Raw genomic sequence first — 23,580 nt, forward strand, 5'->3', positions numbered from 1 at the left:
ATCGGAGTTGCATTTCCAGCTACGTTTCCCACGAGGGGTATTCGCGTAATCGACGTTACACGACGAGTAAGAACGATGGTTTGTGCGTGGCATCGTGATCGCTCACGTATGTACGCGAGATTTACGAAGAGCGTAAGCGAAACGGATTCGGAGCATCGTTTTCGTACGTACTCTGTTAAGTGTGTACTATGTTACGTATGATGAACTGTACCTGACGGTCACACGTTTTGTTGATTTTCCGTTTATCAATAAATTATCGCATTATCGGTTACACCATGCGTGTTACGTACATACGAACGTGGAACGTCCATTTCGTAGGATCATAGCGGACCTCTGCTGAGCGCTTGTAAGTATTATGCATCGATCGATCCGATCCGGTTCGAAAGACGATACGAAGCGGTGCGTCAGTCATTTTTATCCAGCACCGTTGAAACGCTCGAATCGAAAAGGAAACGACATTCGATTACACGTCCACTGGATAATTTATCGCGAGAGGAGACCCTCGGGAGTATTCGCACAGAGTCAAAGCTGCCGAAACGGTACTTCGTCACGATTTATCGACCCTAATGAGCCTTAATTCTCGCCCTCGAATTCGACCATCTCCCAACGATCAAGAAACGCACCCGAACCTCTTTCCTCGTAATTAGCGTGGCAACGAACGGAGAGAAGCTACGATCTCTTAACCACCGACGACGAACCGACAAACTCGGGTTACCCGGGTCGTTCCGTGCACTTCCCGAGGAAATTTATATGCGCGCATACGCGTACACCCAAACTGACCAGAGAGAAACGAAGATCGCGGTGTAGGAGTGGCGCGAATTTAAAGTTAACTCATCGCGTAATCGAGTATCAATGTCCATAGCGCAAATCTCTCGCGAAGAGCTCAGGGTTCGTAGCTGCTTCTGCTGTTGCTGTTGCGTGTGCTCGTGCCGAGTAAAACAGGACGCGAGGAAAATGTAAAGATACCGACAGGTATGAACGAACCGATCGACCGGGCCCACGCCGATCTTGCACGAGACGACACCAGATTTCGTTCGTATCGACGCCTTTCTCACCGAACGATCCAACGATTCCGTCTCGTCCATTCTCTCTGCACGTTTGCTCCGATCACCCTCTGTTCTGTCCGTCCCGTTACGGGTCGTGGGGTGGTACGGTACCACGGTTAGACAGTCGCGATCCTTGGACCACGCGCGAACGGACGAATCGCGATTCGCGTCAGCGACTTCTCGACGGAATTTGTTGCTTTAGGAAGTCGAAAGTGAGATTAAACGATCCGAGTTCGAAGAACGGTGCACTGGACGGACTGAACAATTTCACGATCGAAGAAAAAGATATTCTCGTTGCAAAGTTACCAAAGGAGCCAGGAGAGAAGCACAGTTTGCACTTGCAACTTCGGACCCTTTCTTTTTCGTTTCCGCGGCGAGACGGTGCTGCGCCGCGACCGATGCGAGCAACGAGAATCTAACACCTCTTCTTCGTTATCGGCAACGAAGAAGAAGAAGAAGAAGAAGAAGAAGAAGAAGAAGAAGAAGAAGAAGAAGGGAAATTACGATCTACGTTGGATTTTTCCCGGACGTAATCGCGAGATTACCGCGAACGCGAACGATCGTGGCGAAAAGTGGGTCGTCGTTGGTCTGGTGGTTAAAAAGAGAACATCGATCGGATGGAAAAGGAGCGGTGATCGGTAGCGAGCGTGCATCGAGAAGAATATTCGATGGAAAATTTATTCGGGATCCGAAAGGAAGATACGGAACGTGAGAAAAATGTCGGACTGGAAGACGGCATGGACGCGCACGCGGATAGAGAGGCGCGATGGAAAGGTCATACCTGTCAACCTTAATGAAAGTTAAATGGGCGCAGGGACGAGCTCGCGGCATTATCTTACCGTTAGCAACGATTGCGTGGGTATATATCGATAGGACGGAATCGCGGCGGCCCGACGCGGAAACAGCTTCGCGAGACATCCCGTCTATGCCAGTTTTGCCAAGGGGTTGTCGTCGGTTGAGCAACGTCCAGCCCGCGTTACTCTTTCGATCGGCGCGAGCGCACGCACGCGCGTGTATCGTCACCGTTTGCCAGAAACGATCGAGTCGAGATAAATCGAGGAAACGTTATATTTATTTCTAGGAGAATCACGGAAAAAGTTGCTCGGCCATTTGTGGCCGAACGAACGCGTCGCTCGCATCCTGTTGTAGTTCGCTCTATCCTACGCACTCTTCCTTCGCTTTTTCTCCGTATTTCCGTCGATCACCGGCTATTCGGGAATCTCCCGTCGTTGCAACTTTATCCTTCGTCGTTTAAATTTCGTTCTTTCGTGTAACAGAATTATCGCTGCACCGCGACCGCCGCACGATCCGATTCGTCGGATACCAACACGCGTTAGCCGATTCACCCTCGAATGTCGCCAATAGTGTCCGAGTGGCCGATGCTCATCGGCCACGGTCTACGAATTCCCAGTTTTCTTTTCTCCCATCTCTGCGTCTTCCTTCTCCGCTTCTAAGCGTCGCAATGCGTCGAATCGCGTCGCGACGCAACGATAATCTGGAACGTGGCGTTCGTCTACGTCTACGGGAAGCACAGGCCTCATTACACCACTGTGGAAACTAGAAACCAGTTGTAAAAACTAACCCAATATCGGTGTCTCGGTACCTCTCTCTCCCTGCCCCTTCCGAGCACAGCTTCAAGACCCTCTTTGGTCTCGCTTCGATTCTGGTACCTGGAACCCACGCATCTGTCAGCTCTCTAGCTCGTCGGCTCTTGTGTTCTAACGCGACCGAGTTTGCCAAGGAATCAAGAATTATATGCTCTCGATCGACGAAATGGTAGCGAGACGGAGCGCACTCTGTCGCGGCCAAGTTATTTCGAAAAGACGACGATCGTCGTACGCGTATCGCTCTCTCCGTCGCGTCAACGGGCAAGAATCTGACGGAACGGTTCGGTATTATCGAATCGAGTATTATCGTTTGCTCCATTGTGCGGATACAACGTTGTTTCGTTTGAAAGTGCGATTTGCCGAGTATTACGTACGCGCGACCGCGATTTCGCGAAATTTCACTCGAGTCGAAGAAGCTCTGGCGCTATCTATGTTCTCTTCGCCGGTTCGCGGTTTCCTTCCATTCCATCTTCCGACGTACCTAGGCATACCTAATTTCAAGTGGTCGCGACGAAAATGTAGGTAGGTAATGGCGGCGAATGACTTGGCCCGGTAAGCTCGCGGAAAGAAAGGAAACAGTACGTGAGTTCTAGAAACACACTGACGACTCGTCGTTTCCTCGTATCGCTGCTCGTATCGATGGTTCGCTGCATGGGCGCGCTAGACATTGCGAGTGTCCCACGTCCGTCGAATGCCGATCGCTTCCTGTCGCGCTACGATTCTCTTTACATCCCTCCCTCCTTCTCTCTCTCTCTCTCTCTCTCTCTCTCTCTCTCTCTCTCTCTCTCTCTCGTCTGTACACGCGAAAGCGATCGATAACGCGGTCTAGCTTTTGCAACCGAATACCCAACGAATCCGATTTCGCGAAATTCGGTGCTCGCCTGGGGGTCCCCCTCTCGAGAGTATACGAGAGTATGCGAGAGTATACGGGAGGATACGGGAGTATTGGGGAGTATAGGAACAGTATGCAGACGCGAGTGACGAGATAGAAGGAGGAACATCCGCAGTCCGCAGTCTGCGGCGACTCACCGATCGAGAACGCGCGATGACACGTGACGCGTCGCGATGCGACTCGATGCGATGGAACGCGACGACCTCTTTTCGTTCCTTTTCGTATTTCCCTTTGGATGCTCGCGTGCACTAGAGCAGAGAATAGATCAGAGAGAATAGAGAAGGAAACGGTAGGATCGATCGCGCGATTTCCGTTATGCGACGCCTTATCGAATTAAGCGAATGGCAGTTCCGATGCGGCTGACGCGTGAATTCTTTGCAGCGGTGAAAGTGGAATGGAAATTACATCCTGCTCGTGTAAAGCAAGGTCTTCGTCGCGGGACACGCGACCAATGTCTCGGCTTAGTCGAACCTAGTAGCATAGTCGGATTCGCGCGAGAAGAATGTTAACGCAGATTCGAAACGAGTCAAAAGGCTTGCTTGCACGTTTACCGACAGCTGGCTACCGGATACAAAAAGGAAGTCAGTCGCCCATTCGAGCGGCGAGGAAAGTGTCGTTTTGGTTCCGGGTACGACGACCCGTGTCGCGCTGTCTTTCTTAGTCCTCTACTTACGTTACGTTCCAGCCAAGGGACTAGATACGATAATTGCTCCAATCACTCGCGTACTTGGCAAATAAATCGTGCTTTCGTTGCACGGTTCCTCCTAATCCGAGAAGCGAGCGATCGTTGCGCACCGCGTATACACGGCAGAGTAACGCGCGAGATACCCGTTACGTAAACTTATAGTTTATTATCATAATTATTACATGCGAAACGATGGTCGTAAACTTACATATCAAAATGATTAATCAATGCGGATACATATTACGAAACGTAACTATACAAATATATTTATATCACAGTCGTAGACAAAGAAATCAATGTATTAATCGATATCGAAGTTGTTGCATGCAAACGGTCGAGCGATCTCTCGAGCAAACGAATACGTTCGATACACGACGATTGTTTCTCACCGATTGCTATATAAATACGTTAACGTTAATTATCTTTGAACGCGAGAAATTCCATTATTCTCCTCCGATATTCCTCGCGCGATACGCTTCAAGGATGACGACGACTACGACGCGACGCGTCTTTGGAGCAGAAAACCCAATGTTTACAACCACCGCGCTCTCTTCGGCCACCGTAGTTTTCAAGCTCCTTTCCTAACTTTCTATCCTTTCTTAACTTTCTCCGCTATTCTTTTCTTTTCTCTTCTCTTCCCTTCCCTTCCCTTCCCCATTTTCCTACCATCTCCGTTTGACATTCTAAAACTTCGATGCCAATAACGTTAACGAAATAGCGACAAGCTGTCCAGCAGTAAGAGGATTAAAAGTTACGCGTGGCGTCGGAAGGATCGGCGTATCGAAAAACGTTCAGTACTAACGATCAACGTCGAATAACAAGAAAACGCTATTATCGTCGCGATGCTTACATTTAAATCGCTCCTCTAAATACATATAGGATGGTAGAACCAGTCTTATCGCAGTCGTTATTCGGACAGTATTCGCGCAAAACGCATTACTTTGGAAACCTGATAAAACTCGGAGCATATAACACAGTAGATTCTTGGATGAGCATTAGAACGCGTCGACAAAAACGAAGCATTTTCCCGATCGTGAAAAAGTCACGATACGACCAAAGTTCGTAATACCTGAAAAATATTCTCCATCATCTGTTCGCTCCACGTCGTTCCCCCGCGTTTACGTGCCTCGTACGAGTTCGTTCGAACCTCTTCGAATAGAAATTCGTCGAGTCGCGCGACTCGACGATAACGCAGTTAGGATGAACAACGAACGATGAGCGACGCCATGATTCTAAGCACCCGCAAGAACATTATCGCAGAGAACCGAAATCTTAAATTCGCGCGAAGCATTTAAAAGACGTCCTTAAAGGCGTACTCGCTGTACGCTTTTCCTAAACGAGGTCGCCGAATTGCAAATTTCGACGACACATCTAACAGCGCGATATTTCCATAGCTACGATTAGAGGAAAAAGGAATAACGGGCTATCCATTTTGATTCTCGCTTTTTCTCGATTCGGAAACGTTGCGCCCATTCGAAAATTCCTTTTCTTCGCACAGTGATCCTCGGGCGGCACTCGAGATTCGTAAATTCCTTTCAACGATCACTCGTTTGTCACGGAAAACAAGAGAAACGGAAAGAGAAAGGAAGAGAAAAATGAGAAAGAAAAAGAAAAGAGAGAGAGAGAGAGAAAAGGAAAGGATAATCCGTGCTACTTCGAGACGACGAGAGCGCGAAAAGAAAGCCGCGTGTACGTATGTATACCGAGAAACGGAATGTGGCAGAAAGACGGATAGATTTGGCAAATCGTTTCGTCTCGCTCGTCCACGAGAGCTCGAAGGATACACGCGTATCGCGATGATTCGCGACGCCGGAACAGGACGCATCTCTTATCTAACGGATAACTCTATCGGATAAAATTTTCCTAGAACATATAGGCGCAACGGATGGGACGAGTGCGTGTGCGTGTACGTGTGTGTATGCGTGTGTGAGTGCGCGCGCGGGCGCGCGTGTGAGAGTGTGCGTGGAATTACGAGCGCGAACGCTCGTTCGACTCGGCGTTATCTCAGAAATTCGCTTCCAAAGAATTTTCTAGCTCGTTCAAAGGTGGCACCAAGGTTTGCAAGGAGAAATATCGCGATCGATCGGCCGCGTCGACGCTCGTCACGTGCTGAAATTGACAGGGTTGGCTGATGTTGCTCTTGGCTGGTAAAACCACTTTCTTCTGCACAGGTTTCTTCTTCTTCTTCCCGGGTACCGAGAGACTAATGTTCTCCGGACAGGAAACGAGTCTTTCTATGTGTTGCCAAAGGTCGTTCGCAGCCTTGGGATTGTCGAAGCTGAGGCCCGCGAGACGCGTGTGATCGGACGAAAGGCACATCGTATGGAAAGCCGGGCCAGATACCTGCGAAAAAAGCACGACCAAGTGAATCTTACCGGTCGATCGTCCTCATCGTCTATCGACATCGTTCATACCTTGTACGACGATAAATTGTCGATGGTCTCTCTCCAAAGCGTGAAACAGGTGCCACGCTCGGCCAACAGAATTTGGATTCGTCTTTTCGATCTCGATCGCGTTTCACCGAGATCCAGTACCACCACGGGAATTCCGGTGAATCGTAGTTCCCATCTTTCGGTCTGCGACGAGTTTCCCAGGTACAAGTTCGCCAACGATTCGCAAACGAATACCTGTGGTTCGAAGTAAAAGCGAGTTGGAGACCGGTGCAAGAGTGGCGTAAAAGCGGAAAGCCAGCTTCGATTACCTGAGATTTCAAACCTCGGAAAAACGTTTCGAGTTGCTCCCGTTCCATTTGACTGACCGGTTCGAGACGAGATTCGTCGCTGTTTTCGGAACTGTCGCTACCCTCGTAGCTCGACGTAGCCGAGGTATCCGCCTCTCCCGTCGACGACAATCGCCTTCTCGCTGCTCCGCTGTATTCGCTGTAATAGGACGAACCGTGCAGCGACAGGTTCGACTGCAACGCAGGGCAGGAGGATGCGTATACCGGCGGCGGAGCGTTCATCTTTACCTGAAAAACAGACGGACCTTCTCAATTCGAGAATCGAGCAACTCGTCTACGGACGACGGACCCTCTTGTCTCGCGGTCGGGTCGATAGGTTCATCATCTCCTTCACGCCGAAAGGGAAAAAGGAAAAAAAGAATGGGTCGTGTTGGGTGGAACACGATGACGCAAGGGACATCGGCCGATAGCGGTATGGATAAAGCTAATCAACCAATAGCGTTTTAGCGACGACCCACTTAATCAAGGCGAGAAAAGTCCCACTCTCGTTCGACCTTAATTCGATCACAGCGACGCCTTTAACGAGTTAGTCGGCTGACTAATCACGATATATACGGGTTGTCGTATCCGTGGTACACGAGCGACGGGTTCGGTTCACCCGGAAAGAATTCCTCGAGTTCGAACCGAGCCTACTACTGCCTACGCGGATTCGACGGTGCGGGTCAACCGTGAAAACGCGATCGCGTTACCAATTCGACGGTGTACGTGAGCGTAAACGTAGGTAAACATTTTAAGGGATGATTTTTGCGTAACAAGGCCCGAAAAATCTGTGACGCGGGGGTAGGTTTCGTGGAAAGGAAAGAAAAAGAGAAAATACGCCCGCATGCCTCGCGTTCGTATCGATGTAACGATACACGTATGCACGCGTATACTCGGAGGGAGGAAAAGGGATGGCGGTTCGTGTGCGCGAAACGCACACCGGAAGCGCATTGTCCGCGTTATCTATAACGTTTATAACGCGCTCAGCGAGGATGCGCCATTATTTCGAGCCGATAAGAACTCGGGACTGTTTGCTCGTAGATCGACTCGCGATAAATACGCTCGCGGATCGTTTCTTCTCGCGTTCTCACGAGACCGCCTGATTGTTCGCCATGTTCGTGGGTACGAAATTCTCCGTAGCTTTTTTTCGCGTCGGGAATGTCCCGAGAAAAATCGGCCATCTTTTTCGCTACGCAGCGCTACACGTATACTTACGTGTATACCTATATGCGGCGAGGGGAACACGCAAGATCTCGATATCGGTATTTATTTTAACGTTACGATCGTACATCTTCCTTTCGCTTCGATATTTTCATCGACCCGTTATCGGTCAATTACACCGCGATATCTTTCCAACGATCAACTGTACCTCTCTGATAAGAGAGACTAACGCAATCAGAATTTTTCAGACATTCGTACCACGACGAGCAATCGTTCTCGTCGCTACTTTCCACCTGTCACAATTACATCGAGTCTCACGGTACGCTTTCTTCTTCTTCCCGCTGTCTCTTTGCCCGCTTTCAGTCGCATCGTTCTTCTCGCGACAAACGTTCCAGACGACCTGCCAATGGGGAAGTATACAGGCGATAAACGGTACGCGAAAAGCGTCAAAGCGTGTACTATCGATGCATGTACGCGGCGATGCTTTTCAACTGTCCCCACGCCGCGCCATTGTTCGCCGTTTACTATTGTCCGTTCCGTAAATTCCGTAGTACTCTCCGTGTAACGCGTTCAGCTACATACGTATGCACATACACGCGCGTACCTCCGCGGCTACGTTGGAGCAAGGTGGATTTTCGGGTCTGTTCGTTTTACGTACGCGTTCACGCGCACCTAACGATCGATCGAGTCGCTAACTCGAGCTAACGAGAGCAACGAGGTCGGTCGGCCGACGTCCGTGCCTCCAGCTGTATGCCGTGGAACACCCATAATCGTTGTCGACAGAGACGTCGGAACAAACGAGACTGTCGTGTGTAACCGAGAAGTATCGTAATTATTACGAAGACGCGCCAACGACCGTAACGAGGGATGTCGTCATCTCGATCAACGACGCTTCTCCCCAACAGCTCCGCCAGCAGCAGCAGCTCGTCGGCGTTCCTTATCGTCGAAAAATCTCGAATCGAACGGAAACGCGGCACGCGAGACAAATTGCACGCGTAAATAGGAAAGACACGGTGGTTTGGACGTTGAACGATCATCGGCGTAGCTGCTGCATCTCGCGTTCGACGCATCGCGACTCTAGCTCGCCGCGTCATGCAGCGTATTCGTCGAGCACGTCGCATAGATATCCTTGAAACGCCAACGATCGCGCAACGATTCAAGAATGGCAAAGAATCCTCGAGATTCGAAAAAGCGTCGGAGAAATCGCGAAGACGCGTAAACTCGCGCGCGAAGAGAAGCTGCGTGGTCTCGCGGTAGCTGTCCAACGGCACACATCGCGTACGTATAACAGTACGCGTACTGCACGGTGTACGCGAGTAACCAAACCCGTCTACCGTAGCAGCAACGAAGACAGGTAGAATTCTAGTCGCGTTCGAAATGACCGAATATTTTTCCATACGATTGGAAACTCACGCGTGGAAGCGATGCGCACGAAGGAAAATTCCAGTCGGCCGACGATGCAGCCGTATAAATGGCTATCTGGTATCGAACGTTATCGCGTCCGTGAATCGGTGATTTGCGAGAAACACAGCTAGCGTGCCAAGAAGATAAGAACTGCGGGAACTACTATCTCGTAGAACGCGCGCGCGCGCGCACGCGATATCAATTTAGAGCTGATGATTTGTTTCCGCCTACGTAGCCTCTTAGTCATCGAGTCCCCTCCGCCCCGGCGAACGTAAACCGACGGTCGAAACGACTTTGAGATTCGTCCGCGAGAATACGCGTACACACGGGTACGTCTCCTTTTCCTCCTTCCTCGTCCTTTCGCGTCCTCCATTTTGTTCGAGTCGGAGACGCAGCGCCTCCGTCGTTATTCGTGAGGTCAATTTCGGCGCGCATACGTGCACACGTAGACGCGTAACACACGCGTTTACTACCTGTCATAAATTCTCAACACGCGTTTGCAGATTGCTCATGCTCGTAGATTATTAGTCATCGTTGCATCGATACACGCGGAAAGAAACTTCTGGTTCTCGAGTAAGCGAGAGTGGGCGAGTAGACGCGCGTACGCGTCGATACGGGAAACTGGCGAGACAACGTCCGTAATATCTTGCGGCAATTATTCTTTCTTCACGACCGACGCGGTTCGTCTCGCGCGGGATATGCGCAGCTTCCAACGATCGGCAGGAAAGATCGTGCGTCACGATCACGAGGACGAGCCAACGATTACGCGAGACGATTAAGATTTCATCGAAAAGCGCGTTCTTCTTCTCTTCGACGGACACGTTTCGCGTATCTCGAACGCGACGAACATACCCGCGGAACCGGATGAAGCGAAAGAAGAGAGTTTGGACCGAGTTTCTCCGCGGCAAAGAGAATCGTGCAAGTTTTCGAGTAGGTATAGGAGAACGACGACAGTTCCGGCGCGAAGGATGGATCGATGAAACAGGGCGCTAGAACAGGTTATCCTGGCAGAGGGGAGGCTGGAGGAGAGTGGCTGGAGGCGAGGAGCCTCGATTCCGATGCTGCCCCTCCGGCCACCGCGTGACGTCATCCATCGTTACACACCGGGTTATCGTTCAGGGTTGGCCTCGAGAGACGACTTATCGCTGTACCACCCAACTACCCTGCCGTCGTTCAAGATTATCCTATAGCAACCACCACCACCCACCCGCCACAGACTGCTCCTCTTCCTTCTCCTTCTAGTCATTTCGATATTCGCCAAACGCTACAGAAATATCGAAAGTTCCATTCGCTCTCTCTCTCTCTCTCTCCACGACGACGTTTAACGGGACCGCTTTTCGTTCCGTCGACTTATCCATTCGTTCGGCGCAAATCTATCGGGATAAGTAACTCGAGGCAGTTCCTTCTCTCTATCGTTGGCATTTTATCGATATCCTCTGCTCGATAACGAAACGGCGATCCTAGCCCGTGGTTTCGAGCGATCGGAAAATGTCGTGGAACGCGCGAGCCACTGGTAATATTCGTGCCGTTTGCGGCTCGTCGCGAAAACGCGCGAACGAAGCTTTCGAGACGAGAACGCGCACACCGGCAGTCCGGTCACGTTCGTGGAACGTGCGTTATCGTCCTCGAAAAATAATAACGCGCTTTTCAGGGCCAGCACGGTACAGCGCTATTCTTCCACGAACAGCGACATTGAAAATACGCAATTTTCGTTTTACGTTTCAAGTCGACCGAAACGCGCCAACACGCGTACACACGCGTACACGCACGCGCGCGCGCGACGACGAACCGTGCGAACGCGAGCCAGTCGTTTCGTTCGCGTGATTCCGTCAGGATTCTCCCAACCAGATAGACATCTCTTTCCTTTCTAAGCTCTTTCCTTGGTTGCGCTTAGAACAGCGTCGAGATGCTAACGGACATAAAATGGCGATTAATTAACGATCGTGCACCCCGATACCAGATGGTCGTTGTTTTTAACCGATAAACTTCTGGGCTGAACCACGTTAGCTACGTTAGCCACGAATTTATCGGAGAATTTTCCGATTTTCGTTTTTATAGTCCACCGTAACTCGTCGAGCACGAGCGTAACTTCGCGTCGACAATTATTACGTAACAGTCGTTAAAGTCGACGATGGACATGGCGCGGGTCGCGCGATCGCGATACAACGTTCGATACGTACAACGACGACACGTCGGACTCGAGATATCGTTGAAAAATGGAAATTCAAACGAGCTTCGTCTTCTCTCCCTTCCTTTTTCTCCAGTAGGCGTTTACAAAGCCTCTCCTAATCGTCGTACGTCTCGTACTCGTGTGTACTCTAGGTAAGTATACGCATGACGCAAGCGTGCGACAAGCGTTGTCTCTCGACTTGTGAGTCTCTCTCGGGCCAACCGGATATGAAACAGACTCCCAAGGGTTAAGAGGCATTAACGGACTAACAGAACCGCTAATGATTCGTTAACTCGTACCAGGATCACGGACTGTTAACCAACCATCGTAGTTTACGCGAGGCTATACATACACGCATCGGAGATGCGATTCCGATGATACGATATTTCGTAACAGCCGAAAAGAACAAGCGATAACGTCGATTAGATTTATCGGCGTCGGTGCGAGACGGCGAGTTATCGATACCACGGTGCAATCGTTAACGTGCTCGCGTTAGATAACGTTTACGGTCACGGTATGCCGATCGTGAAACGTACTTTTAACCGCGGGGTCTGGAACCGGCCGACCTACAAATCGCAAATTCGACCTTGTTCCAGCCTGTATTCTCGGCCAGTCTTCCTGTTCCGAACGAGGTTTTAGGGTCTTGACACATGACATTCGTCCGTGAGAAGAAAGGACAATTTCTATAGTATCATGTACATGCGGTACCTACGCGGTGTTGCATACTCTTTATTCCCCATTCTCGCGCTTCGTCCGTGTCGTCGAGTCGCGAAAATTCCGACAACTGGATCTTGAATTTTGGAAGCGATTTCGCTTCACGCGGATTTAGATCCGGTTACCTGCTGTACGCGTATAAATACACGCTCTGTGGCCCGATGTCTTCCCTTCGATCGCGATTCTCTACCGCGAGAGAAGCTTCCATCGGGTGGATAATTTTCTCTGGACCAACGAAAAGAAAAAGAAGAAAGGGGAAAAGGACAAGTCTCCCTCTTCTCTTCGACTTTGCTCGTTTATAATTTATAAACGACGATTATCGCGTGATGCATCCGGATACATAGTTGGGCGAGAAAAGAGCGCGCGAATAAATCGTTATTCTACCGTAGCTCAAAATTTTTCGTACCTCGAATTTCACCTGTCGGGATAAAAATGTGGAGCATCGGTTACGAGTGGAAGCAGACCTGTTTCTACCAAGGTAAAAGGTGTATAGCGTAAATGCTACGAGGTAATAACCCGCGCGGAAAGGAAGAAAAGAAAGAGATTGGAAGGAAAAAAACGATTCGCGAGATGATACCTTCCGTGACGTATTCTTTCTCATCGTCGTTATCTCTTTCCAACTCTCCGACAGACCCGTTCGCCGACGTTAGATGTTCCGTTGAAATCGATATACATTAATTTCCCCGGGACTAACGAGTGGAAGGCATCGTAAAACCGGTTTAATTTCGCGCCGATTAATTTCAAGGTGCGCGTACAGTCCGTCTAAAGTAGTTTGCTTTTGGCGTATGACCAGCGCGGTACGCGTAAAGAAGATGAAGCAAGGGAAAGATACTACTTGCCAGCTATAGCCATTGCAGTGCTATAGAATCTGGTTGGAAAATTCAATTCTATTATCATTTTCGACTAATAATCCGGGCATTCGCTATCCTAATGGACACCGCGATCTCACCGAAATACCGCGAACGAGAAAACGAAAAATGGTCAGACATGTAACCATAACCGTGACACCTAACTATGCGATACGTTCGAACGAGGTTATAGAAATTTTCATACGCGCGTACTACGTTTCACGCGTATGCCGATGTTCGAGCAGAGAGAGCAAGAGAGAGAGAGAGAGAGAGAGAGAGAGAGAGAGAGAGAGAGAGAAAAGGAAAAATCTCACGGCTGCGCAACGGTCTAATTAAACGCATAAAGATAGAATAAATGCTAAGCCGGACGGGTATAAACGATTCCCGTTCGTTCGTTCGTTCGTTCGTTCCTTCGGAGTTGCGTTTGCAAGGCGGAAATAAGAGGATATTTCTTTGGAAATCGATCGCACGGAAGATCGCGAGAACCGTTTCGACACGTTTTAGGATTGGCCGAATCTCGCGAGTATTTGGCGAGCGAAATCGGCGCGTCGTTGATATCTCGAGCGAAGCGAGATTCCTGCAAGTCGGGACCAACGGAAAAGAGTTTACAGAGAGAAAGAGAAACCAAGTGTCGAGAGAAAGGTGAAGAACGAGGGGCTAAGGAGACCGGACGATAGGTCGATGAACTGGCTAGCCCTGGGCCTCACTGCCTTCTTCTGCTCCTCTTTTTTTCTTTTCCTTCTCTCTGTCTCTCTCTCTCTCTCTCGTCTTTTCTTTTACTCTTTTCCCTCGTATTTCTTCTTCGTAAATGTACGCGTCGCATTTTGGCACACGGTCGACGAAAGAGAGACGGTCTACGCTCGGATGGTTGACGATCGTCGCGGTGAAAGAAAATGGAAATGGAAGAAAATTCGGAAACGGTGCGGGGACACGGATAAACGGTTAATAACGGGTGACCGATTGTTAACCGTTGCGGGAAACACAGTTGGGCAAAACGGAGCGCGCTGATTTCTCCCCGCTCGTAACTTTCAATGTCGTGGGTGAACTGGCTTCGCGAGTTTCGGTTGCTCATAGTCCGAACGGATATCCGGAAAATTGCGCGGTTGTTACTCTCGCCAAGTTCCAGATTCTCGATTTCTCCGACCGCGCGAGATTCCTTCGCCGAACAACGTGGACGAGCACCAGCCATCCTGTTACGCGTATACGCACGCACGTACCTACGCGTACGAGCACTCTACTAGCCGCGACGTTATCCTTCGGTACGCCTTTCAAACGCGCGGCTGTACGCCGTGCTTCCTCCTTGCCTCTTCGCGTTTCCCGTACTCACCGTTCTTGCTCCTTTATTTTCGCTATTGAAAAGCTGCGTCGTTATTTTTCTCGCCGTTCGGTCACGATCTTATCTCACCGAGTGCGTTACTTTTCGAAAAAGTAAATGGATAAAACGACGGAAAACGGAGCGATGAAACGTTGATGAGAGGTGGATTCCGCGTTGCTTCTGTCCCCTGGAAATTTTTACTTCCAGTCGAGTATCGACGTTGCACCAACTATCCGACAACGACCACGATCGCGTTAACTCGAGTTAAAACATCGTCGAGGCGACGGAATTTCTTAGGTGGCTCGATAAGGTAATCGTCACGCGCTCACGCGCACACGCGCAGCCTTGCTCACGATTCGAGATAAGATCCAAAGGAAATTCGGACCTTGCCGGATATTGGAGAGGAAAAGGCGGGAAGAACGCGCGTGTTCGAGGAATGCACACAAAGTCCCTAACGTAACGAAATGGAGCAAGACGAAGAACGGTGTTTGCTCCGTTACGAAACCAAAGTGGGTTATCGAATTCGAAAGAAATTGGATGCCATTGCATCTGGTTTACGAAATCCGTAAACTTGACGTACCGATGCAATTTTTAGTGCGAGCGTGGTCGACAACCGTGTCTCGATTAATTCGACGATTACGCGAGCTTGCGAATCCGTGTTACTTCTCCGTTCTACGATTAGGACGGTGCAACCTTTACCGTACTACCGCTTTCTTCCGTTTCGTAATTACCATCTTCGCTCGAGTTTACTTCGCCGCGTCTAGATATCGATCGTAGCAATTGCGCGAAAATTAATTATTGTAACGGAATGGCGTGCAACGCGCAGCAGACACTGATCGATTTAACGTGCACGCAACACACGTTCGAACGCGAGTAGGAGAAACAACGCGCGCGGTTCGCGAGAACCGACAGTACGGATCGCAATCGCGCGTTTTCCCTTTTGCCTTCGTTCCCGCGTTCTGATTTCGGTAGCAAGTTTTATCTAGTCTCGATAGTGTACCAGAGCCGGTGTCGTCGTGGTCGACGTCGTGGTCGTCGCAGTGCTCGTATTTTTCTCCACAGCGTAAACACCGTGCCGGGAAGGATCGACGTGGGAAATATGCTACGTTTTTCTTACGTTAAAAAATCCTGTCTGAGAGAGGAAGAGATGGGAAGGGAGAGAACGAGAGAGGGAGTGTAAAGCGAGGAGGGAAGAAGAAGGTTACGGGATTTCGTAGAGCGCGAGTGAGCAAACGCAAACTACGGATCCTGTGCATTCAACTTTGCGACTCCTGCGCAACGCAACGAATATTTACGGTTAACGAACGCTTTGTTGCCCTCGTTAGCGGAAGCTGAGCAAAGACAGACTCGCATCCCTTAACGAGTTCAACGAGCCGAATGTCTTTGCTTCCGGGATAAGGGAATATCGAGGCAAAAGGTTGGAATTAACATCGAGGAAAGCGTAGTAACCGCACAGGTGATTACCAGATGCAGCGGCGAAACGATGGTCTTGTTCGAATTTCGACAACCACTGGGATAGAATACGCTCGTCGACTACGAAACGACGAATCGGTCTACGTTCGATATTTAACGCGTAACGCGATAATACGAATGCGCATCGCGAATCCACGCGTAACGTAGAATAACGTATACGCATACGTAAACGTACGAAACGAAGATCGGACACCACACACTGTTCGCTTCCTTTTCGAGCCAGCGACGACGCGACGCCTGTTCCTTCGCAAAGTTCAAAGCGCCATCGATGCGTCCGATGCGGCAAACGTCGCGGCTATGATGGCAGCGGCAAAAACCAACATACGGCGGCACAGTGCCAATTCCATTGGCACAACCTCCAATTTTCAAGGTTACTCGCTCTCGATTTCCGACCATATCGCAACCACTCGACCACGTCTCCAAACAGTCTGCAAACGGTCTCCAAACCATCTCGAAACGTTCGCCAAACTTCCCGCCAAATATAAAATAGCCAAGTAGCGATTTACGCGTGTCGAACAAGCCAGAGAGATACTCACGTTATCGTGCACGAAAATCCAGGAAAGGCTCGGTCTAGAAATCCTGCCTGGCGTTTGGGAACGAACGCGGAAAAAATTTAAATTCGTCGGTCGTACATGACAACCGAGCTCGATAAACCGATCAACGCGCGCCAGCCGATCCTTGACAACCTGACAGAAGCAATTCGTTCGATTTCCTTCTTCACTCGTACAGATTTCTTCCTCTCCCACTCTTTTTTCTCTCTTCGTCTTTCTTCTTCGATTTCACCACGCGTGGTAACAAGAGGAACGATATGGACAGGACAAAGAATAGTGACACGGAGTAACGTAGAAACGCTTGTATCGGCAATTTTGAAAGAAAAACACGAAAGCGACGGGAATGGTGACGAAACGACACTCGCGAATGGTGACGGTAGACTGAGCTTCCCCGCGCGAGCCGTGGGGACGCTCGGCGCAGCTCCGACGAATCGAGTTGCTCGACAGTGCGCGTACCCTTGCGAGTAACGCCAGAATTCACAAGGAACGAACGAACGAACGAACGAACGGATGGACGGGCGAGCGAGCGAGCGAGCGTGCGAGCAAGCAAGCGAGGAGGCGCACGAAGCGCGAGCACGTTCACGAGCATGCCCGAATTCGTATCGCGTACCACTGCGCGCGCGAGCAAACGCACTTACACGTACACGCATCGTTGTGCAGCTCGTCAGCGGAGCCAGTTCACGCCTTCCTAATTACCTCCATCTCTCCACCATTCTTCTCTTATTTTCCTTTTATCCTACGTTCCTCCATTTCTACTCCTCTCTCGTTCGGCTTTTTCTTTCATTCGTCGGTCTCACTCGTCACTCACTGTTCGTTCAACCATCACCGATTACGCGCCATTTTCGCTACACTTACGCCTTTCTTCCCTTCTCCTCCCGTCGCGTCTTTTCAACAGGATTCTCACACCCTCTCCGATCGTATAATTAAAAATGTCTACTTAACGCGCACACACTGGACAGTTGCCATTTTACGTATTCGAATGATTTGAATTTTTCGTGCGATACGTTTAATATCGGATCGTTTGCCGGATACATGATTGTGTTTCGTATTCGGAACATGTTATAACGCGAAAAAGATGCAGAAAGATAACGGTTACAACAACGCACGGTTGAAGATTTCTCGCTTCGTCTTCGATATTGCTTCGTTATTCGATTTATATCTTTTCGGTTACAGAACGAAAACAAATCGAAATTAGATAACGTTGCAATCACGATGTTTAATGAGATTTCTTCGATACGTCAAACGACCACTTTCCAGTCATTCCCGCGCGAGAAATATTTTCGTTAAAAGGTTTGAACGTAACGGATAACGACTGGAACGTATCGAATGCAACGAGTTCGTTGCTCTTACACGTACGACCCCCCTCGCTCTTTATGGTTGCTCGTTAAACAACTAATTAACTATTCTCGATATACTTTCGTCTACGATTAATTTCGTTTCCAACGTAAAGTGCAATGTCCTGATACGTGACTATCACACGTATCTACAACATGTACCATCACTTTATCGGATGCAACCATCACAAAACGAATCAACTTTCCCACGACAGTTTCGCCAGCGTCTCCACTAATTTTGACAATTTCTGCTCTATCTAACAATGAACAATCTTTTATTTCACAATTAGATAAACATAAATACAATAATTTGGGATTCTAACTGTAATTGCAAGTGTTATTCGTAAAACTCTCATCGAATGTATCAAGTCTTGTATGTGAAGCTAAATATTTCGATTAAATATCGTTATTTTTCAAGGGTAAACAAAGAATTTGTTATAATTCAGGGCATTTCGGATCCTCGAAAAAATTCATTTCACAACGCATAAATTCACAAGTCTATTTCGTAAAAAGTACGATTATTGCCATGGACAAAATCATAGATGAAAAAACAATATTTGACGCTCCATTGTTACATTCATCGGTGTCACAGAGTTTACATCCTTCTTTATTTTCGCAGAATTTCGCGCTTTCCGTACAACCACGTTCCGTGACTTCTGATCCATTTACCGCTGCAAAAAATTAAAATTGTCGTACATAATTCACGATTTCTACATATTTCCAATGAATTGTTCACAAAGAAAAAGAAAAACAAAAATATTATATAAAATAATGTCTCACTCTTAATAATGCTATAACACCGACTCTCCTCAGCGTATGTGTCGACCTGATATCCTTGTAACAAAGGGTTGATCATACTCCTACGCTTTCTATTAACATTTTCATTACTCGGTGATTGATCTGAAACAAATTCGATATTATCGATATTATAAATTCGATATACAACGGAGATAATTTGAAATTTAATCCATAGAATCCTACTTATGAATATTTTTTTCTACTAACTCCCTGCTAAATTGCTCGAAATAGAAGATTCACTACACCTTAGTAGTAAATAAAAATTTGATTAAAGAAACAATGCATATGAATCCATATGTGAGTATTTACATACCGCTTGACGCATCACTTTCCCCTTTTCCCGGAGGACTTAACGAAAATGATGACGAGACTGTCGACGAAGCTGTTGCCGGGCTTTCCGAAGATGTTGACGAGACTATCGACGAAGCTGTTGCCGGGCTTTCCGAAGATGTTGACGAGCCTGTCGACGAAGCTGTTGCCGGGCTTCCCGAAGATGTTGACGAGCTTACCGAAGTGCTGGAGCTGGCCGGTTTTGGAGTTGTTATAATTTGACACTCCTTCAGCACAACATTTTCTGACAGCTTACAATCATTTTGAGCAGGATTACATTCAAAACACTTCAACGCCCTTCCTAATTCTAAAATAGGTATATATGATTTTCACAGTTAAAAATAAATGATTTATTAAATATCCTATAGAACTCTATGATACTGATATCTTACCCGGCTGTATAGTAATGAGTCCGATGGCGAACACAATTACCGAAAATTGCATCTTCATGTTTCCTGATTTTACTATTCGATTTCACTATTTCGATTCACGTTGATACTACTAGTGTTCATGCGCGAATATTATGAAGCACAGAGATACAGGTTATTTATAAGCTTGTTGCGAGAAATTTTACCCTTATCTGAATAGATATCTCCAATCGATATCACTACATTGACGACATGCGATTAACTTGCGCGAAAAAATCAAGTATCACTAATTCGTTGTTTCCCTATACGTGTTTCTGTCTGTGTGTCGTATCGATCTATCTTCGAATTATCTTATTTGAGAAGAGAAAAGTTTACTTATCAGGGGAATATTTTTGCTGATAAATCAGTTTACGATTTCACATATAATACGAATTTTATAAAACTTTATCATTGTAATTCAAGTTAAACCACAATTTAAACAAATAAAATTAAGATTATTTCTAGGAATGTATTCAATTTATAAATTCAATATAGTAGAAGTAATGTAGAATGTAGGGTAAAACGAGGTCCTACTGACTTATGATAAGGACATCGATATGCAGTCAACGCGTGATGTTGGGTTCGAGAGTTAATTTCCTAATAACACATCACTTAACAAACTCGGAGATCATGTTCATTTCTTTACCAGACAGTCTTAAAAATTTCCAACATAAAAGTTACTTGGAGGGTTCAGTTTACTACTCGATACTGTTTCTCTACCAAGATTTTAAGAATCTCATAGGATAACTAACTACAGCTATATTTTCTGTAATTCTAGGAAGATGTTTTGTCATTTCGTTCGATTTTTATTCCACGTTACAATGTGAACATGCAACGTTTTAGACATACTCTCGTGTGCGGCAAATTCGGTTGCTTTAATACGTTCTTGATATCACTCTATCATAACATAGCTAAGTAATTGTCTTTTAATCTCTATTCTTTTTTTTTAATTATTAGAAGAATTATCGATAATTGAATTAAATATAGTTTCATGTAATATATTATACGTTTATAAATAATTGCGACAAGTTGCATAAACAAAGTAAGTCATACACGAGTTGCAAATATTAGCGTAAATTAGCATTTGTTAAAATTTATTGAAACAGCTTGTTCGATTAGTATCGAGTATCTGGGGGTTAAACCAGGTGAGGCGATACTTTCCGAAACCCCTAACTTCCTTTAAATAATATAATTTTTTTACTTGAATATTGCCATAGTTTCGTTATCTAAAATACAATCGAGTTTTCCAGTCATGTTCAAAGTCATTTTTTGTTCAATTTTTTGATAACGAAAGGAATATCTCTCCTTTCCCCTACATAAGTACATACCTATACAAGGTGTCCCAGGGTTTTTCCGACTAAGAAAACGAAAAAACAATGTTTAGAATCTATTAAAGTTAGTTACATATGTTGCCGTTTCTAATACGATTAAAATTTTACGTGGTAAAATAAAATTGATCATCCTTGAGCTTTGGTATCTAATCGTCTTAAAATTTTTTACTGTTTTATCTGTTTCGATATCGAACTTACGAAATAACGGCATAAATGCCTATATTCTTCTATATGATTTAACCATTACTTTACTTATTTCGCATATTTTGCCAATGCAACGTTACTTATACAATTACGTATTTTAGTATGCAAATAGTTTGGAGATGAAACTAATATCGTAGTTACGTTCATATAGAAGGAAATAAAGGCTTACACATGGCACAGGCCGTTTTTTCGAAAGTTCGTAGAAAGTGAGAAGACGATTAAGTAGCAATACCCCAGAATGATTGACCATATTTTACCATGCTCATTTATTTAATTGGACCAATACCGAATTGAACGAGCGCGTTTCGGTTATGATTGAACGACGAAGAAAATCATCGAAACAGGGACGTAACAATCTAAAAATTTCATTGCAACGAGTCATCTTTCCTTCTTTCATTTAACTTAGTAAGCCATTAGGAATAAGTCGAGATAATCATCTTAGAACTTATAAAACCAGACTGATAAGTCATATCTTGTTATAGATATCGACAAATGACAACAGCAACTATTGTATTAGTCGTCTAATTTCAATTTCGCTACGAGTATGTCAAGTTTCATATAAATTTCATAAGAATTAAACCAAATTCGATTTAACATCCTCGAAATGAACGAAATAAACGAAATAAACGGCAGTTTGACTACCTCACTTCGAATGTCGTTATTTGCTACGATAAACGTTAAACATTCTTTTCTTTGGTTATATTAAATAAATTAGTAAATAAATAAATAAATTTACTAAGCAGATCGAGTCGTATGCGTTCTATTTTTTATTTATCTCTTCTATTTATAGTTTGAATATCAGCGAATTTTGATTATTCGCATTTGTACAATTCTACTTGGTTCGTTGTGTGACAACTATCAATAAGCAAAAACTATGGTCATATAAGGACTATGGTTGGTTAATGCTAATAATAAGGCACAAACATCATATCCCTTTTCGCGAAGTTAAGTAACTTAACAGGGGATAAAGTCATAGTCAGCTATCGATATCTATAATGAAATATCTTTTTATCAGCATTGTTTCGAAGACTCTATCGTAGTGCATCACGATTGTCTTACCTTTTTCACACTTTTCTTCATATCAGATATTTTATGTCGAATTAGGTTCTGTTGCTTCCTGGATGGTCTTGCCACGTAAGCCTTCCCAGTTAAGGAATCTCAGATGATATCTTATCGACTCAGCCCAGAGAAAAATTATGTTCCGAAGAAGAAAAGATAACTCGTCGCAGTGACGTTCTTCGATCTTTACAACTTAACTTAATTACAACGTCTTTGACGTACGATAATAACGGAAAAAATTTTGTTCAATTGATACGAGAAACGAGTACGAAAAAATACACGTAACAGAATAAAATGGATCATCCTTGAACATCGGTATCTAATCGTTTCTTTCGCTCTTTTATCTGTTCAAATATTATCGCACTTTCGAAATAACGACATAAGAGCCTGTATTCTTCTAAATCGTTTAACTATTAATAAACGGAACGCTAAAGTTTTCTAAACAATGCTAAAGTAAAGTGTAAATGTTTAATCAAACATGTCTTACGTGTACATAGATATTTTTTTAGATGGCGTATAAGGAAACAAATTCAACGACCTTTTCAGCTATATTGTTACAATTGCTCGATTTGTAAAAGTTTATTCTCGTAAATGTTAATCGTTTACGTTATTAGAAGCAACAAGACAAGCAAATGATCGTTTAATTTCTTTTTACCTATTCTTCGACCTTTCAACTCTTCTATATCTCGAACTCGTTAATATTCACTGTCGTAAACGTTAAAGTTCCTTTATCTTATTCAATTAAACGATGGACTAGGTTGAGTCATACGGGTCGTATTTTTTTTATTAACATCCTGTATCGGTGAGTTTTGATTATTTTCTACAATTCTGTTTCCTGCATCCCGAGTCGCCCAATGCATACATGTACAATTACACGAATGTACATGGCCTGGCGCGGATAATTTCTAGCCTGGTATTTTCAATTTTCTTGATTATCACGGACCTGCCCTTATCACTGACAGTCATCGGATCATAAAATTGCTAAACCGGAATGTCGCGTACGGTGTTTTATGTACAGGGTGTAGATAATCGCAAATAATAACTTTGAATAATCGATCGTTCTAAACCGAATAATAAATCGAATTTGGTCGGTTACTGAAAATAACTGACCGATATTTCTTTGATCTTAATGCGCGATCTTAATGTTCCTTCTTTTGCGGTTTTAGCGAACGATATAAAAATAGCTTTGTCGCTTCGTTGATAATTTTAACGATTTTCTTCCAATATAAATAGCAGAGTGAAGCGTTTTCGACTAACAGAAAAGTTACCACGAGAAACAGTAACACGCAGTAGAATCAAGTTGAATAATACCGAAAACATGAAATTCTTACTCTACGTCGCAGTAATGTTTTTGGTCGGGTTTATCTCTTTGTGCAACGCGGAACCCGAACCCGAACCTGAGCCTATGGCAGAGGCGGTAAGTCCAACTATTATACATTGCTCTTGTACTTATTTGATTATCCGTCTTACCGATCTTTCGTCTAAATACCGCTGTCGAGATACGACAGCAATCTCGATCTCGGAATCGTTAA

The 23,580-nt window shown here is 45.9% G+C and overlaps 2 protein-coding genes across 9 annotated transcripts; both read right to left on the reverse strand.

The window, feature by feature from the left end:
• Positions 1–4,851: 4,851 nt before the first annotated feature.
• Positions 4,852–17,337, reverse strand: MESR3 (misexpression suppressor of ras 3). Of its 8 annotated transcripts, none has more exons than XM_017904621.1 (4): positions 16,571–17,337; positions 6,932–7,198; positions 6,645–6,857; positions 4,852–6,573 (listed from the first exon to the last, which is right to left on the reverse strand). In XM_017904621.1, exons 2-4 carry the CDS (start codon positions 7,190–7,192, stop codon positions 6,235–6,237), a joined length of 813 nt encoding a protein of 270 aa, XP_017760110.1. In that variant the 5' UTR covers positions 7,193–7,198; positions 16,571–17,337; the 3' UTR covers positions 4,852–6,234. The 8 variants fall into 8 exon arrangements, with proteins under 8 accessions (XP_017760110.1, XP_017760117.1, XP_017760114.1 ...); XM_017904628.1 differs by lacking the exon at positions 16,571–17,337 and adding an exon at positions 16,026–16,448; XM_017904625.1 differs by lacking the exon at positions 16,571–17,337 and adding an exon at positions 15,142–15,611.
• Positions 17,338–18,173: 836 nt separating this feature from the next.
• LOC108550774 (uncharacterized serine-rich protein C215.13) lies at positions 18,174–19,580 on the reverse strand. Its single transcript, XM_017904629.1, has 4 exons — positions 19,440–19,580; positions 19,031–19,354; positions 18,700–18,819; positions 18,174–18,590 (listed from the first exon to the last, which is right to left on the reverse strand). Exons 1-4 carry the CDS (start codon positions 19,495–19,497, stop codon positions 18,418–18,420), a joined length of 675 nt encoding a protein of 224 aa, XP_017760118.1. The 5' UTR covers positions 19,498–19,580; the 3' UTR covers positions 18,174–18,417.
• Positions 19,581–23,580: the final 4,000 nt, after the last annotated feature.

The sequence above is a fragment of the Eufriesea mexicana genome, unplaced genomic scaffold, assembly GCF_001483705.2.
Source record: "Eufriesea mexicana isolate 0111107269 unplaced genomic scaffold, ASM148370v2 scaffold2928, whole genome shotgun sequence".
Lineage (NCBI taxonomy): Eukaryota > Metazoa > Arthropoda > Insecta > Hymenoptera > Apidae > Eufriesea > Eufriesea mexicana.